This window comes from Bacillus rossius, chromosome 1, assembly GCF_032445375.1.
Source record: "Bacillus rossius redtenbacheri isolate Brsri chromosome 1, Brsri_v3, whole genome shotgun sequence".
NCBI lineage: Eukaryota > Metazoa > Arthropoda > Insecta > Phasmatodea > Bacillidae > Bacillus > Bacillus rossius.
The window spans coordinates 92123455-92139758 of NC_086330.1; the positions used below are offsets into that span (position 1 = coordinate 92123455).

General features: G+C 39.4%; 2 protein-coding genes across 5 annotated transcripts in view; one reads left to right on the forward strand and one right to left on the reverse strand.

The window, feature by feature from the left end:
• LOC134539987 (uncharacterized) overlaps nucleotides 1-16304 on the forward strand; it is a 90723-nt gene that overhangs the window by 9897 nt on the left and 64522 nt on the right. The window lies entirely within an intron of this gene.
• The window catches only part of LOC134540007 (cilia- and flagella-associated protein 298-A), a 122018-nt gene continuing 113010 nt past the window's right edge, over nucleotides 7297-16304 (reverse strand). For all 4 annotated transcript variants that reach the window (XM_063382445.1, XM_063382451.1, XM_063382429.1 and 1 more), the window contains exon 6: nucleotides 7297-8474. In XM_063382445.1, coding sequence (XP_063238515.1) covers nucleotides 8364-8474 — 111 coding nt within the window. In that variant the 3' untranslated portion in view covers nucleotides 7297-8363. The remainder of the gene's footprint in view (nucleotides 8475-16304) is intronic.

Sequence of the window (16304 nt, forward strand, 5' to 3'; positions counted from 1 at the left end):
AAAACATCATAATTTAATTAAACAAAAGACACTCGCATACATAGCCGTCGTGACACTATTTTGGGGCAAAAAGAAAAGGATTACAATAATTATTAAGACTTATAGGGGTGCGGCGCACTGCAGCTAAGCGCCCTCTTGCTGTAGTTCGTGGCGCGCAGTTTGAATCTCACACGGCTACGAACGTCACGATACAAATGCCGGGTAGGAAAGGTGGTGGGAAAGGGAACGCTGACGTCAAAAAGTATTAAAAAAAAAGTTAAGTCTCGGCTTGGCCTCGACCATTAGGCGTGAAATCAGTCTCATGACCTAAACATTTGTGTTGAGTTGCCAACGAAGCAACTGCACGCGGCGACAATCAAGCGACAACTGGTTGCACAACATTGCTGCCTTCATTTACAAAGTTGGAAACAAAGGGAGGCAGCCCTGTGGGCCAACCGACCAATCACGAAACACTTGACCAAATATGTAAAATATATGCACAAACAATTTTCCATGTAAGTCTTGAGTATCACAGCACCCCACAGCATAGTTCATCCTGATTGGCTGCCCAAATAGCACCCAGCGAACATTCTACTCCATTGCTGCGCAGTCATGCACCTACATTCTGGGATTTTCCAACTACGCATTTCTTAGAGACAAGAATAATAACTTGTGGTGCCACGTGGTTACTTACCTGTCTTTCTTTTTTCATGCTTCTAGAATTTTGCAGTAGTACAGATAATCAGACATCGTACAAATGTAATCAACACACACGTTAATTTCACTGACCAAACAAATAGCAATAGACAAAGAATAAAAAAAAATACATTCAGCTTAATGTATAACCTAACCAAAATGAATAATTCATTTTTAAGATATTTTTCACACACAAGGAAATAAGATTTGTTGTATACATAAGCAAATACCTATTCATAATAGATGAAACATGATTATAAAATAATCATGAAACATTAAGAAAACATAAGCAACATAACACATTCTTAGTTAAGTGTTATTATTAGCTGGGTCAGGGGTTATGCTGTGTTACAACCGGTATGGTCAAGAGTTATGCATGCTATGTTATAACCAGTTGGTATAGTATACCTAGTTCCAGGCCCGGACTGGCCAGGTCGGCTAGTCGGCGATCGCCGAGGGCCCCCAGGCCAGGGGGGCCCCCAAATAATTTTTTTTCTATGAAATGTTCAATAGATTTACAAAATTGCCTCTGTATATTTTTCATTTTGGGTCACATATTTTACGTGTTACGTTGGTGATACTTCACGTCGTATACACACAAAACCTCCCTAGCACATATTCAGCTAGCGACAGGTGAGGGGCGTCGTAGACTCTTATCAGTATGACTTAGTCATCATTCAGGACACAATGAAAATTCAAATACAGGTAATTTGAATTAGTTATCAATTGTAGGGACCTGAAAAAATCACGATCGCGAAAAACTCGAAAAATAATGCGAATTGTGATGTTTGGATGTTAAAACGAGATTTTCTAATTCTTTCAGTCTTTTTCACGAATTTCTACTTAAATAAAACTACTTTTAATGTTTTCACGTTTTTTTCAGACACGAACGCCTTATCTTCACGTGCCAGGCAAAGGGATGGGAGAGCTTAGTTGAAAAACATGCTCTGCCTCGAAACTGCGTTACTTATGCCTGTTTTTACAGCAGTTGTTTACTGCCTCTCGAATGTCATCTAGACTTGACAGAAGGCACTACGGAATTTCCGTAGGAAGCGATAATGCAGCTGTCTCGTCCTTCATTCGTCATCTCTGTTTAAGCTGTGAACCCAGCCCACCCCTCGCCCCCCTCCATTCAATCACGGCACTTTTAATACCTCTTTCCGAAAGTATTTTATGCTACAGCGACAAACTATTTATTTTTGTAACTGCCTGCTTGTGATTTTAATATAAGTCGAGTCAATAACACTGATATCAATATTTCCGTTTCTTTAATATTAATTGCTTCACATAGGAAATACTAAAAATTGTAGTTACTGCAAGGCACCAAGCTGACATATTGAAGTGTACACTATGATGTCTTTTGATGACTAAATTCAACACTTATAGTAGAAGATTTAATTAATTTCTAAAAAAACTAAACTGTTAACGTCATATTTTAGCTATAGTGCGACTAGGTATGTATTTGTTTTCAGAGACTGAAGATCCAGTGTCACATCCTTCATTTCAGCCTGCGTCTACTCCTAGTACTTCGTCTTGTAGTGTTAAGAAGGAAATAAACTACGCCTGCTTGCAATCATCCTGTTTTAGACAGTCCGTCATGAACATCTTTTCATCTCGGCAGCGGTTCATCAAGAAATAGTTCGAGCTCCGACTCAGAAAACACCGATGAAGGAGATGACCAGGATACACCTGATGCTGCTGTGGAACAACTTGGTTGTTTCATCTCCCCAAACGAAAATGACCCGATCGGAGTCAAAAAAGCTTTTATGGAGAAGCACCCAATTCAAGTGAAAGAAGGAAAAGGAACTAAATTGCCATTTGAGCATCCAAAGCTGTATTATCGAGTTCTGCCAAATGGTTATAAAGTTCACAGAAAATGGTTATCATACTCAGTTCAGCTTAACAAAGTGTACTGCTCTTGTTGTATGGCGTTTGGAGGTAAAGATCATAGAGATTCTACCTTTATTATTGGTCACGACGTTTCTCCCAAACATATTTACAAAGCTATTGAAATTCGCGAAGACTCTCATTACCACGAACTCGCGGTGACAGCAGCTTTTCAAAGCCAAAAAGGTTTTGGCATCTCAACTCTTTCAGCTACCAACCAAACAAAAAAGTGAGAAAAAGAAGTTCAGACCAGGAGATTGGTTGTGCAATGTTTGATTGACATTGTTTTATTTATTGGAAGGCAAGGAATCGCCTATAGAGGTGATAAAGCAGGAGCGTAAACGCTTGGCTCTATGGAAAACCATGGAAATTTTCTGAAACTTGTGATTTTATTTTGCAAAATGGCATCACAATGTGTATTGAAGAAAGCAAAAAGCTTCGAAAGAAAATAATAAAGAAGAGAATAGCAACAAGAAAGACAACTCAAAGGCCTACGCCTATTGGACGAGGTTCTTTACTGTCATTTTTGTCGAAAACCTTTATCAACAAGTTGATCAAAGTAATAAGCTCAATAGGTCGTAAAATTATTTTGAAAGACCTTCAAAATAGCATAAATGACAGCGTCGTGGTAGATAGTACACATGATGTTGCTGTAATGGATCAGTTGGCTATATGCGTTCGCTATGTAATACAAGGAAAAATATATGAAAAACATTTAGATATGACAGTAGTTGATGATTCAAGTGGACTTGCTTTTTATGAACTTGTGAAATCTACTCTAGCAAAATGTGGCATAGCATCATCAAAATATTATTGCTTGTTCTTTCGACGGAGCTAGTAACATGAAAGGATGCTAAACGGTCTGCAAGCCAATCTCAAGAAGGACAACGGAGATCTTATGTATACCCATTGTACGGCACATGTGCTAAACTTAGTAGCTGCTGATACGACTGTTAAAATACTGCAAGCAGAAAACTTATTTGATTTGGTTGAAGAGACGGCGGTTTTTCTAAATTTGTCGCACAAAAGAATGGCAGTGTGGGAAGAAGAAACAAAGAAAAAACACACTGCACATGACAAGTTATATAAGTTACAAAAAATAGGAGCGACGCGATGGTGAAGAAAACACAGACAGTGAAGATCAAGATGACGATTTTGAGTCAGCATCAGAAAAAGAAAAAGCACCAGAAAAACCTATAGGTGTCAACTGCTCCGAAAACAAAAGATGTTGTCGATGTTTGTCATGTGCTTTTTCTGTTCTTTTTGATTTCACACAATCTGGGATCTATAAAAATCTGTATGTAGTTTATAAATTTGTGCTAACTATTCCTTGTACACAAGTTACATGTGAAAGAGTTTTTTCTAAACTTAAAATTGTTTAGAACCGACTAAGGTCAGCTTTAAGCCAAGAGCTCTTGTCAAGCCTACTTTTTATTAATGTTGAGAGAGACTTATTTTATGTATTAGATAAAGACGAAATTATAGATGGAGTAGCTGCAACCAGTAAATAACTTACGAAAAAGCTGTTGGGTTAGCTATGATAGTTATTTTTAAAGATTATTTTATTATTTTATTTGTGTTTATCTTAAAATAATTATTTATATTTCTCTTTATGGATTGCTTTCTTATTACAATTCAATAGAGTATCATAGACAAAAATAAGAACTAAGTAATAATTTTGTTATTTTAATTTGAAAAATATTTTTGTTTGTTGAAATTTTAAAAATACTCATTTTTAAATATTGTTATTCAAAGTGTAACAAACTTAGCCTATGTTTATTATTCTATTAATTTAGCTTGCATATAATACAGTATACAGTAGTAAAATTCGGCTTGGTTTCCTTGTTGATAATTTTCTTATCCTATTATATTTTTATTTTAATTACTTATTGTAAGTTTCACCAATTTATGATTTATAAAGGCATACTTTAAATATATGAGGTGTTGATGTAATTAATCAGTGGAAACAATACAATTACTTACTTAAAAATATATTTTCTTCAAAAATTTTGATCAAAATTCATTTACTTTTAAAGCCTTAAAATAGGGTAAAATGCTGTTTCCGGGCGCATAATTTCTAAACATTTTCCGGAGGGAACGCCCCTGCTTCCCCCCCCCCCTTCCCTGTTTGCTGTGTGGTATTTCATAACCCACAGACTTCCCGGTAGTTTCTGGCCGAGGGCCCCAGAAGGAGCCAGTCCGGGCCTGCCTAGTTCTTATTAATGACTGTGGTTCATGCTTAAAAGAGTGAAAACATTTCAATAAAAGCTATAAGTTAAAATACTGACAAATTTATCCTTATGAATTGCTATATAAGTGTTCTAAAAAATAATGTTGATATATGTATATTACAATTTTAGTATGTTTTCTAAAAAAAAAAAAAGAATAATAATTTGTTTTAAATTTTTACTAAGAATTTGTAATCTGATGAGTTCTAAATTATTAAAAATTTAATCATGTAACAAAATTCCAAATGAAAATAGCTGAATGTTTACACCTTGTCAATGTCATTTCAGATACAATAACTTTAAAAACTAATATGTGCACCCTTGTAAAAATATATTAATATGGATTAAATTTTTTCATGGTACTTAAGGTAAAATTGAGACTTCACCTGCAACTCACATAGCACGAGTTCAATTAACGTGAATGTGCATAACGCGAAAACAATTTTTGTGGAATGGTTTCAGATAGTGCGAAATAAAAACCCGCATAACGCAAGGTGAGAATTAATTTTTTTGTATAAATTTACTGCCGTGGAGTGTCGCCGCATGGTCGGATACACCGTGTGGATGCCGCTCGGGCAGTGTCTAGCCATTGAATATGTATATGGATAGAAGTCGCTTCCATATGGAGAAATACTTTCATGATTTTGGGATGCTATTCAAGTAGTTGGCCTAACAGCCACGAGATGGCAGGGCTTGCGGGAGTGCGAGGCAGTGGCGCGCGCTGCGGCGAGTAGGACAACAAGTAAAAGAACCTGCGCAGATCACACTGCCAGCAGACGGTTACATAATGAGCGCGTCAGGAAGTGGAGGGGGTTAGTAATGGAGCAGCTGTCTGGCTGATATCACTGCAGCGCTCGGCTGTCTCGCAGTCCAAATTACACGAACCGATCTACGTAATGGCTTCCACGTCGGGATTTAAATCACGTATTAAATCTGGCACGCCACTGCGGGAACAAGCTCGCGAGATTGTCTACATGTTGCAACACATCTCAATGAACAAAAGCAGAGAAAAACCAGTTTGGCTTTTCCGACACCGAACGGGTTAAGCTGGAATCACAATGCCCCGACAGGTCCAACACGACAGGCCCGACAAACTGTTGTGCAGCATCTCAGCACGACAGATTTAAAAGCGTAGGGTTACAATACCACGACAAAAATTTTCAATTTGGCCTTCGGCAAATAGTGCCAAGCTAAATGTTCAATTAAAATGCATTATAGAATGCGCTAAAAACAAAGTAGGCTCTTTTATTTATTATTGACAGTTGAAATGCAAAAACAAACATTTAGTCGTCTGCGATACGAAGTAAGGTAAGTTGATTCGTAAAACAAAGAGTATTTTACTATAGTTACAAGGAAACAAGATAAAGATATGTCAGTGAGGGACAGAAAAATACTCCTGATGTTAGCTGTGCGAAGAATTAAAAAGAAATGAAATGTTAAAAGATGGTGGGTAAGGCCAATTTTTGCTGAAAGACATATTTTTGGAGACGAAATTTCACTTTTCAGCAAAAGATTTACCAAGTAGGTAAATATTTTTGAAATTTAGTTCTGTACTGTTTCCTTTCCATTGCCGTTTTCTTTTCTGTCGGGCAGCCCGACACGACGAAATTAGAAATAGAATCTATTCCTTGCGGGCCGTCGGGGTGCGTATTATGTCGGGCTGACGTCACTGCAAACTTTTATTTCATTGGCTATTGAACTTGTTTGGCCTGTCGTGTCGGGGCCGTCGGGGCATTGTTATTCCAGCATTAGAAAACAGAGCATAGGAAAATAATCGAAGTAGACGATTTTACATGTGGTGCCGTGCGGAGAAAAATTCACGAGTTTTATATAGTAAGGAAATTGGTCCGACATTAAATAAGTTGACTAAGGTTTTACAAGAAGACTACGTTTTGAACTGTAGCAGGGAATACTTGCGAAAGTTGTTAAAGAAGTTAGGGTTCCACTGGAAAGTGTCGATCGAAGAGAAAGATTTTAATTGAAAAGCCAAAAATAGCTGCTTGGAGAGGACGCTATCTTGAATAAATACATGAGTTTCGTGAGGCTGGCAGAACCGTAGTTTATGTGAACGAAACTTATGTTCATGCTACACACAGCGTAAGTTCTTCTTGGCAGTCACGATATGGAAATAGGCATCACAGAATCCATTGGGAAAGGTCCAAGATTAATTATTATTCGTGCGGGTGGATAAGAAGGCTTTGTTGCAAATGCTTTACTTATTTTTAAGTCAAAACAAAAATCTGGAGACTACCACGATATGTTGAAAATCTTTCAATGTGGGGAAAACTCAAAGGTAACTGGGGAGGGTGTGTGTGTGTGTGTGTGTGTGTGTGTGTGTGTGTGTGTGTATGTGTGTGTGTGCGCGCGCGCGCGCGTAGATGTTTTTTCCTCAAACTTAATACATACGACTGATGCTCTCTACTACTACGTGTGACAGTTTTATTACCTTCCCCTTGTACTTAAAAGGATTTTTTTGTGCGTTCACTAAACCGTACCATGTAAAATAACATTGTTATTAACGGGGATACCGAACTCGCGTAACGCGAATCCACTTAGCGCTAGTATTTCTCGGAACCAATTGTTCGCGGTATACGAGTCCGAGGTGTACTCAAAAACAAGCAAAAAATGACTTTTTTTTTTCAAATTTATTAAAACACCCTAATACATGTTTGTGATTTGTTTTTATTTATTTAATTATTTTCGTCCAATGGATCCCACATGGATAGAACATATAAATTAAGGAAATTAGTACAAGGATACTGCATTGTTCAACTATAAACAGTTCAACATGTTTATATATATATAAATATATAAAAGCATATTGAGTGTTAGGTGTGTGGCCATTAGAGAAGTAAAAACAGAACAACACGTTAGGGATACAAATGAGCTTATTTCAGTAAGCAAAGGAAAACCAAAATTAAGATGGTTGGACCACAGCCTTATACCTTCCTTTTTTTATCTACACTAAAAGTGGAAAAGTTAGTTAAAAAAAAGTGATTTTCTTAATGCCTAGTTGATTGAGTATTTTGATGTATTTCCTATTTCCATATGTAATTATTTAGACAATATTTTATGTAATATTATGTAATAAACAAGCTCAGGCTGTGTAAATAAATGGCAAACCACTGCAGAATCTCACTGTAATTAAAACCTTCGGTGCATTATAGCTTTTTCCTCCATAATGCTATATGGAATCATTGTGTTCAATAGCTGATTTATTGTAGAATTAATATATTTCGAACATACATTACCTCAGCAAGTAACAAATTTGGAGCTGTTTAACACACACTTAATGATATAAAATAATATTACATCACAAAACGAGTTGTAGGTGCAGATACAATATTTTAAACTGTAAAATAAATTTAATAGTAACATTTTTCTAACTATGTAATTTTTAAGGAAAAAAATTGTGTTACCAACTTTTAAGATATTTTTGAACCAGTGCAAAAAGTTACAAAATTTAAAACCATTATGAATACTGACTAAAGATGCACGATTCATCAGTATCAAACTTTTAATTGTCCGAGTCAAACTGATCAGGAGTACTCGATTGCAAGTATTCCAGAGGGCTTATTTGGGTCTCCAGGAGATGTTGCTGAGACCCTGGAAGGACTTCTTGAGACTGCTGCTGTCTGCCCAGGCACTATCCAGGTAGCTGTCATCGTTGTCCTGGTCCAGTTTCTGGAACACCACACACGACTGGTTCACTTGCACATGCTCATGTGGCATGGGTTGTGTGTTCTGCCCCAACACCCCGGCATGAGCACCAAGTACGTACCAGCGTGCCGAAGGCAAGGTGCTCACGCAGGAGAAGAGCATATAAGCCTTCCCACCCATTTTATTCCACCCAACAAAAGGAAAGAATTTGAAAGCAAACAGCATCCAAAGTGGTTCTATCCCCTTCCCCCCTTCTTAAATGAAATACTATATACGCTCCTGGTGGAGCCTACTAAAAGTCTTGGTCAAGGGTTGCCTTATGACATAAAACCCTATCTGTATATTTATCTTTACTTTAATAAAAATACATGTTTGTTTGTAAAGTTGGTCAAGTTTTTGGGTCTGATTCCGACTAGCTACATACATAGAAAAATTATTCCTACGATTAGTGTACGATGATGTACGTCATTACTCTACACCGCTCCACCTATTTGAACGCCCTATTTACAGGTCATTAATATAATATAAACAGTACTCTTTCACTACACACCACTAGTGTTACCATATTGTTTCCACTATAAGATGTCTTGGGTTCAATTTCTGATGGAGTAAAATCCATATTTTCCACAAGTGAGAAAAAAGAGTGATGTTTTCTCATGGGCTAGTAGATTTTCTTGGGTTATGCTACCATCACCCACATATTCCGTCACAGTTCCATCTCATCAATATGCCCCTATCTCTATAATATAAATCCCTTGAGAAAAAACTGGAGAGGAAACAAAAAATATTTAGTCCAGTAAGCAATTGACCTTTGAAGTTGATAAAATATTTTTTACAAACTTGTCTTTTTTTTTTTTTTTTTTTTAGAGCTATTTACCTGTAACTTTTTTTAAACTTACAAATAAATGAAACAAGGAGCAAAGCCCGGAAGTTAAGAAAAAATTTGTAACAATTTCTGATAAACTATAGTTAAAAAATTTGTTATTGATTATTATTGTATCGCCCCATGGACCCTCCCCATGAAAAGGGTTGAATGCCGGGATACGTACTTGCATATCACCCAAAACCCTCCGGTCATTCTCTTTCCCCTGAAGTGGAGCTTGTGCGCCCTGCCCACCGTCGCTGTTGGTGTAGCGCTGGCGAGCCTGTGTGCCCGTTTAGACGTGTCCAGGCGACAGGGTCAGCGCCCGCCGGCGGCAGATACCATCTCCGGCCGGATATCGACATTTCGCCGGCCTCCGAGCGGCGCGGCGCACGGTGTCTTCTTGGGAGGCTGATGTGCACCACTGGCTGCACGGCTCTGCCACTAGACCCTCGTGGCACGCGCCTCAACCTACCGCGTTTATTACATTTTATAAAAACATCATTACTCTCTTTTTTTTATCTTCAGATTAAATTGGCCTCGCGAAACTCCATGTCTGTCCAGGACCATCGACAGCAACCAAGGGCCCGGGGGAAAATAATTTCGCCGAGCTCCTCCCTATTGCCTAATGTACAATCATTAAAACCTCGCAATTTAAAAAGAAGAAAAAAAACTAAATATTGTTAACGTTACAGTGGCAATTACTTTAAATGTGACCTGCCCGTGCTGCATAACTTGTAAGGTTTCCAATGGATTCTTGTAATTTCGCCCTACTCTCAGGGCAAACTTCTCGACCGCCATGTGTCTGTCCAGTGTACAACCTCGCCCGTCGGTCGAGGAGTTGGCCCGGTTGCGTCGTAACAGGAAGACGCCCACGGCTCGACTTGCAGACACTGTCACACTCACACAGCGGCGTTAACCCTCCGTTCCTCCTCCTGCTGTGACGTGAGCAAGTGGGAAATCCTTGCTCTCCCCCTTACCCAGCACGCTGGCGTCCAACTGACGTTTATATGTAGTTAAGGCTAGGTCTTAGACACCAAGAAGCTGACTTCATTTTTTCCCTCTCACTATTATAATTTAAGGGATTATCGTGTGAAATTTTTTCGATAGCTGTCTAGTATTCTTCGTCGGATCACAGCTTTGTCTCACCAGATATTTACCAAACGGTATTTTTGAGTTGTGAAAACTCGTGCAAATAATAATTATTATATACTATAGTTGTATGTATATAATTGTATAATGTATATAAATTGTTGTATAACTGTAACTGGTGCAAAATTAAAATTGAAATGGAAAATTAAAAGAGGAAAAAAAATAGTTTTTATGGTTAAACTTGATTCTATGGAAAACCTTTTACGCTGTTATTGTTATCAATCAAACGACATTCAGAAGAAAGAAACATTCAAACACTTTTTTTTTTCAACTCTCTAAATAGGCGCACAGCCTCCGGCGGATTGACACTTTCAATTGGAATCAGCAGCAGTCGGCAAGGAAGCGGCGGGCGGCGAGACGCGACGCCGGGTAGTTGGGGCGGCCGCCGCCAGAGGCCAGGGCGCGAGTTGTTTAGGGTGCGGGGAGGGGAGGGGAGGGAAGGGAAGGCGGCTACGCCCCTTCGCATTACGCCGAGGCGACACCGAGCGGCCGGACGCCACAGGTCGGTAAGCACGGCAGCCTGCCACCAGCGTGTGTTCGTGCGCTAGCTCGCTTTGTCGTCACCGCCAGCGCCTGTCGTGCCTGCTCTCGCGCCGGGCACGGGGCGAGACTTGCCGCGTCATCCCGCCTGTTTCAGTGACTCGTGTGGGCGGGGTCAGACCAACATCAGTATGGTGGGAGGCCGCGGTAGTTAGCGCTCGTATCACTCACCACACACTGGAGGCTTCTGGGTAAATGAATATGTCCTTCAGTTGTAGTCAGGAACACTTTCCGCGGAGAGTTAAAGACAGTCAGTTTGTTTTAACACATTATAACGCTGTGAGTTGTTCTGTTTCACAAACCGGAGAGGCATTCCCAGTAAGCGCGAGTCATAAGCTGCCCTTTTTTACACACTTCTACACGCCACGGTGTGGTCGCGTTGCATAGAAGTTTCAGATTGACCATATACCATTAGGAAAACGGAACCAGGAATGTCGTAGTAATGGCGAACGAGGGAGTGTGGAAATACTGTTAGGAAAAAGCTAGTTAGGCAAAACGCTCTTAGACGTCCTTGATACTTGTAAACGCCTAATAGAAACCACATTTTGCAATCGAGGTCCCGAAAAAGGAAAATAAACGTATTCCAAAGACTAAACAGCAATACAAGAGTTTGATAATACTTATTTTCTTAGTTTTCTTTATTTGTGTTAGTTACTAAAAGTATGTGAAAAATAATAATTAGGTCATTTAAGAAAACTTTGCAATTGTATTTTCTACCAAAATCACAGACCTAAAAAAATTCATTCTCATTTAAAAGTTATATTATGTAAATTAAATATATATTATTTTTTACCTACTCTCAATGCAGTCAGGTACTACTCATCCTAATGTTCAAATGGCTTAATCGGTCTATTGATCGGACCCATTGGCTTTAATGTTTTTTTTTTTATTCTGATACTTCCGGACGAAAAATTACAAATCTTAACGTTTCAAGGTTTTTATTATTTCATTTCAAAAATTAAGCGAATAAGCTTAAAAAGTCTACCTTTGGTTATTTTATTAATCAAACTTTTGCTTGACTTTCAAATGTAAAGTAACGCAAACAATATTACAACCCTAAAAAATACCTCGCTAAAAATTGCAGCATCGTTTTAACTGAATTATTTACCAAAAACGTCACGATTATATTCATGATCATGCTGTTGCCTAGCGCCAGCGCCGACGGCCCTCGGCTCCTGTCATCCCGCTGCTCTCGCTTGCAGACCACGGGCGGTGCGCCACTGATCGCACTCCGAGCCTGCTGGTGAACACTGTGAAGCCAGGCCCTGTTTCCACTGTTTCCAAGGTTTCCAAGGGCGCCGTCTGGAGCTACTTTGCGTGCTCCAGGTCCACAAGCTGTGATATGGGCGTCACTGGCTCGTGATTCAGATGCGGAAGGCACTGGGCTTAGTTCGATAGAGTTAAGACAATCGTGCAAGACATATGCATGCTTCGCGTGTGGGTGCGTAGACATAGGTAGCTGTAGCTTTACGTTTTTTTCTTCAGAATAGTAAACGGGTACCTATTCACGCTAATCTAAACACTTTTGAAAATTAAAAAAAAAAAAATCCTGAGCGCTACGATGGATGACGTATCCGCCACCTGGTATAACGCACTGAAGTTGGCATCGCAGTAAGAAAAAGTTTTCTGTTTTTAGCTACTTATTTTAAGTCTTATGTTTGAATTTAACTGAAAACTCGTACAGTCTTGTTTCGTCCAAATTAGGTCAAGAATATCAGTGATGTTTTTTAAACGTTTATTACCATATGTTTTTGTTTCACTATTATCTACTAAGCACGAATACACGTTAAATGTTAACTCTGAGACACACATTGTGAACTTAGATCGCCTTTAAGCACAAGTCCGTGAACTTGCGCGCAGTATTCTCATCAAGCAGTTTGAGCAGTAACCGTAACAGTATATGGCGGAGAAATGAAGATAAAGGTATGATGCAATTCCCTTAAGTGCTTTCAAGAATGTGTACCAGGATTTTTATGCCTAAACTGTATTCCGAAGAAAAAAACGCCTATAAGCAATATTTACTCTCCTAAAAATATTGTTTACAAACGAAATACGGGAAAATAACTACATATCCTCCCTCATGCATATTCTTAAATACTTTTCGTTAACAGACCCCACTGGTAGTGGGAGTAGTTTTCAAATCGCGTGATTATTTATGAAGCTCTGCTCACAATGTGTGTGTCGCGGCAACAGGTCATTACTGACACGAAAGCCAACCTGTTCGGGACAGCGCGGCGCTATGTAGTGGAGAGTGAGGGGGTTGCCCAACCCGAGGAGGGGGAAGGGGTGAAGGCGTCGGTGTATTAATGTTCAGGCGAACTTGGTGCTTCTCTCGTCAAGTCTCGGTACACGCTTGTGTCGGTGCTGTGAATAAAAGTAGTTTCTCCTCCAAGCTTGATGACAACATAAATTTTAATTAAATAATTTCACTGCCTAATATTAGTAAATCAGATTTTAAAAAACGACATGACAACACAATCAAACCTACAGGACAAATCAAAACAATAAAGACAGCAGTAGTATAAATGGCCTGTTGAATATTACACACCAATTATTCTAACATTAATCTGTAACTTGTGGCAGAACACTATTTCAACTCACTAATCACGAACAACACTTTCTGCATGAAATCTCGGGCACTATAACCTCAAAAAGTGTAAGTTGTGTACATAAATCATCATACAACTGTGCTGGCAAACGAGCAACGAACCGTTCGCTATTGGAACGAAGCTCGTGCAGACGCGCCGTTCTGAGAGTGCGCGGCAGCGTTCATCGAACTACCGAGCTACGAACCGGGAGCCTTTGGGAAAACATCGTCTCTTAATGAGGGTCTGCGATGAATATACAGACTGGGTCTGAATTTGACTGGCAACCTTCGGCTGCAGGTTCATTACGACAAAATGAGTTGAAAACCTCTATAAGACTAATGGTCTAAAGTGTTTCCCAAGGATGGTATAAGTTTTTGAAGTTGAAGCTCAACAACAATTTATTGAAAATAATAGAGTAAATATATAATATAGAACGCTGAGCGTATAGATTATGTTTAATTGAATGACTGAGACTTTGTCGCTGTAGCGAAATTATTTCACTGAAATAATTTGAGGTAACACCTTTATTTTCCACATATTTTTGTGGCGTGATACTAACCCCTATTATTTCAATTAAATAATTATCTACAGCAGCTAAATTCTCGGTGGTTGTATAAATTCATTCAATTAAACATAATGTATCCGTTCAGTGTTCTTTCTTAAATACTTTCTCTATTATTTACAATAAAAATGTTGTTCAGCTCCAACTTCGGAAGCACTTTACACCTAAGTCGTATAGATGTTCCCAACTTATTTTGTCGTGATAAACCTGTAGCCCAAGTTTGTGGGTCGAACTCAGGCTAACCCTGTATAATAGAACATCTTCATCATCATCATTAACTGCTTCCACCCTGTGGCCGGGTCAGCAAAGTAAAATGCCCCCATCTTCCTATGTTAATCCACCATTCCTCATCCTTCACTTAACTCCAATCTTCTCCTCTCTCCTGCATTCCTTTAACTATCTGCTCTTCCAATCTCCTCCTTGGTCTTTTTTGGGTTTTTTCCATGTGTACCGGTACTTAATTTCATCGTTTTCCTAGGCAGCCTCTCTTTTCCCATTCTATGCAGATGTTCATACCATCACATTCTTGCTTTTTAAATGATCTCATACTCCTGCTCTCGCTTGTACAAACTTATTCCTGATTTTGTCCCGCCTCGTAACTGCCAACATACTCCTCATCAGTGGCGTCTCGTCAGGGCAAGCAAGGCAAGCAGTGCTTGCCCAGGCAGTTTCCAGACATTGTATTTTTTAAATAAATAATTTTATTCAGAATAGTATTTTACTTTGGCTCGTGCAGTTAGGTGTATGTATTTTTTACACTATCTTCTTGGGACCCAATACTGTGCGCTGTGCGCTATAAAAAAAGAACTCGTTGACACAAAAACATGCTGTTTTAGAAGCGTTGCTAGGTTTAGAAGCGCTGGTAGGATCGCTTTCAGCAGGAAGGCTGCCGCAGTAGTTTCCTTTCGGAAGGGGGGTGGCATGGTACAAAGGTTCAGGGAGGGGATTGGCTGGAAAAATACGCGGTAGAAGCTACGAAGGTAACGCTTTCTTGCCGAACTGGAGCGAACATGGCCGAAGCAGACGGTGGAATTTTTCCGCCGACTGCTTCGGCTATGTCCGGTACAGTTCGGCACGGCAGGTGGCGATGTCGCGTTTCAGTCGGCGGTCGTCTCTCGGGGCGCGCGCATCTCTCCCGCGGGCTGTTGGCTTGCAGTGCGTGGGGGATTTGTGGGCGTACGATGATACTACACTCCCACTTAGTATATAAGTAATGTAGAGTAGGTATTTTACTATCAGAATAATTTAAGTCAATCATTATTTTTCAAAAAAAAAGTATTTAAAAAAAATGTCAATTTTTCTACCTGTGGAATAGTCAATTTTCAGTTAAGAAAACTACTTAAATAGCACCATTTTGTACCTTGAAATCCATATTTTCCCGGCGGAGGGCCCCCAGACACCCCCCCCCCCCCCCAACATCATCATGTTTTGGTGTGAACGGAGTTATTGCTTCCCCTCATGTAAACCTCACGCCTCGCCACTGCTCCTCATAAACTTCATTCCTATTGCTCTGATCTTCCCAGCATCTCTCTTGTCAACAGTCCAAGTCTCTGCTTCATATGTAACTATGGGCACATAAGTAGGTGTTGTAAAACACTTGTTTGCACTTAATGGCACTTCCCGCTTTCATACCAAATCTCTCACACACGTGTAAAATGCATCCCTTGTCGCTCTCGCCTTACAATATCCTCCTTGTATTTTGCCCCCTCCCTACAATACACTTCCTAGATACGTGAAGGTTTCTACCTGTTTCAACTCAGCACCATCAAATTCAATGAAACACCTAACTCCATTTTTGTTCCTTGTCACTCTTTGTAGTGCTGAATCTCATACCACATTTCCTCACTTCCTCACTCCATGCCGTTAGTTTCTCTTGCAACTCACCTTCCTTTTCACCCCACACCATCAAATCATCAACAAACTGCATGGCCTTCATCTTTCCTTCTACAATATTTTATTCCATTCGGAGGTAAGAAGATAGGATGTGGGTGTGTGCAATATTTACCATGGCAATAATTTAAATCACCATGAATACTCCTTTCCCATCTTGATAGAAAAAAGTTTCTTTTTAGTTATAATGAAGTTTAACGCTAATTCCACATTTATTTGTTTGCAAACATCTTTATTTAACAAAACAACTTCATGTGGAA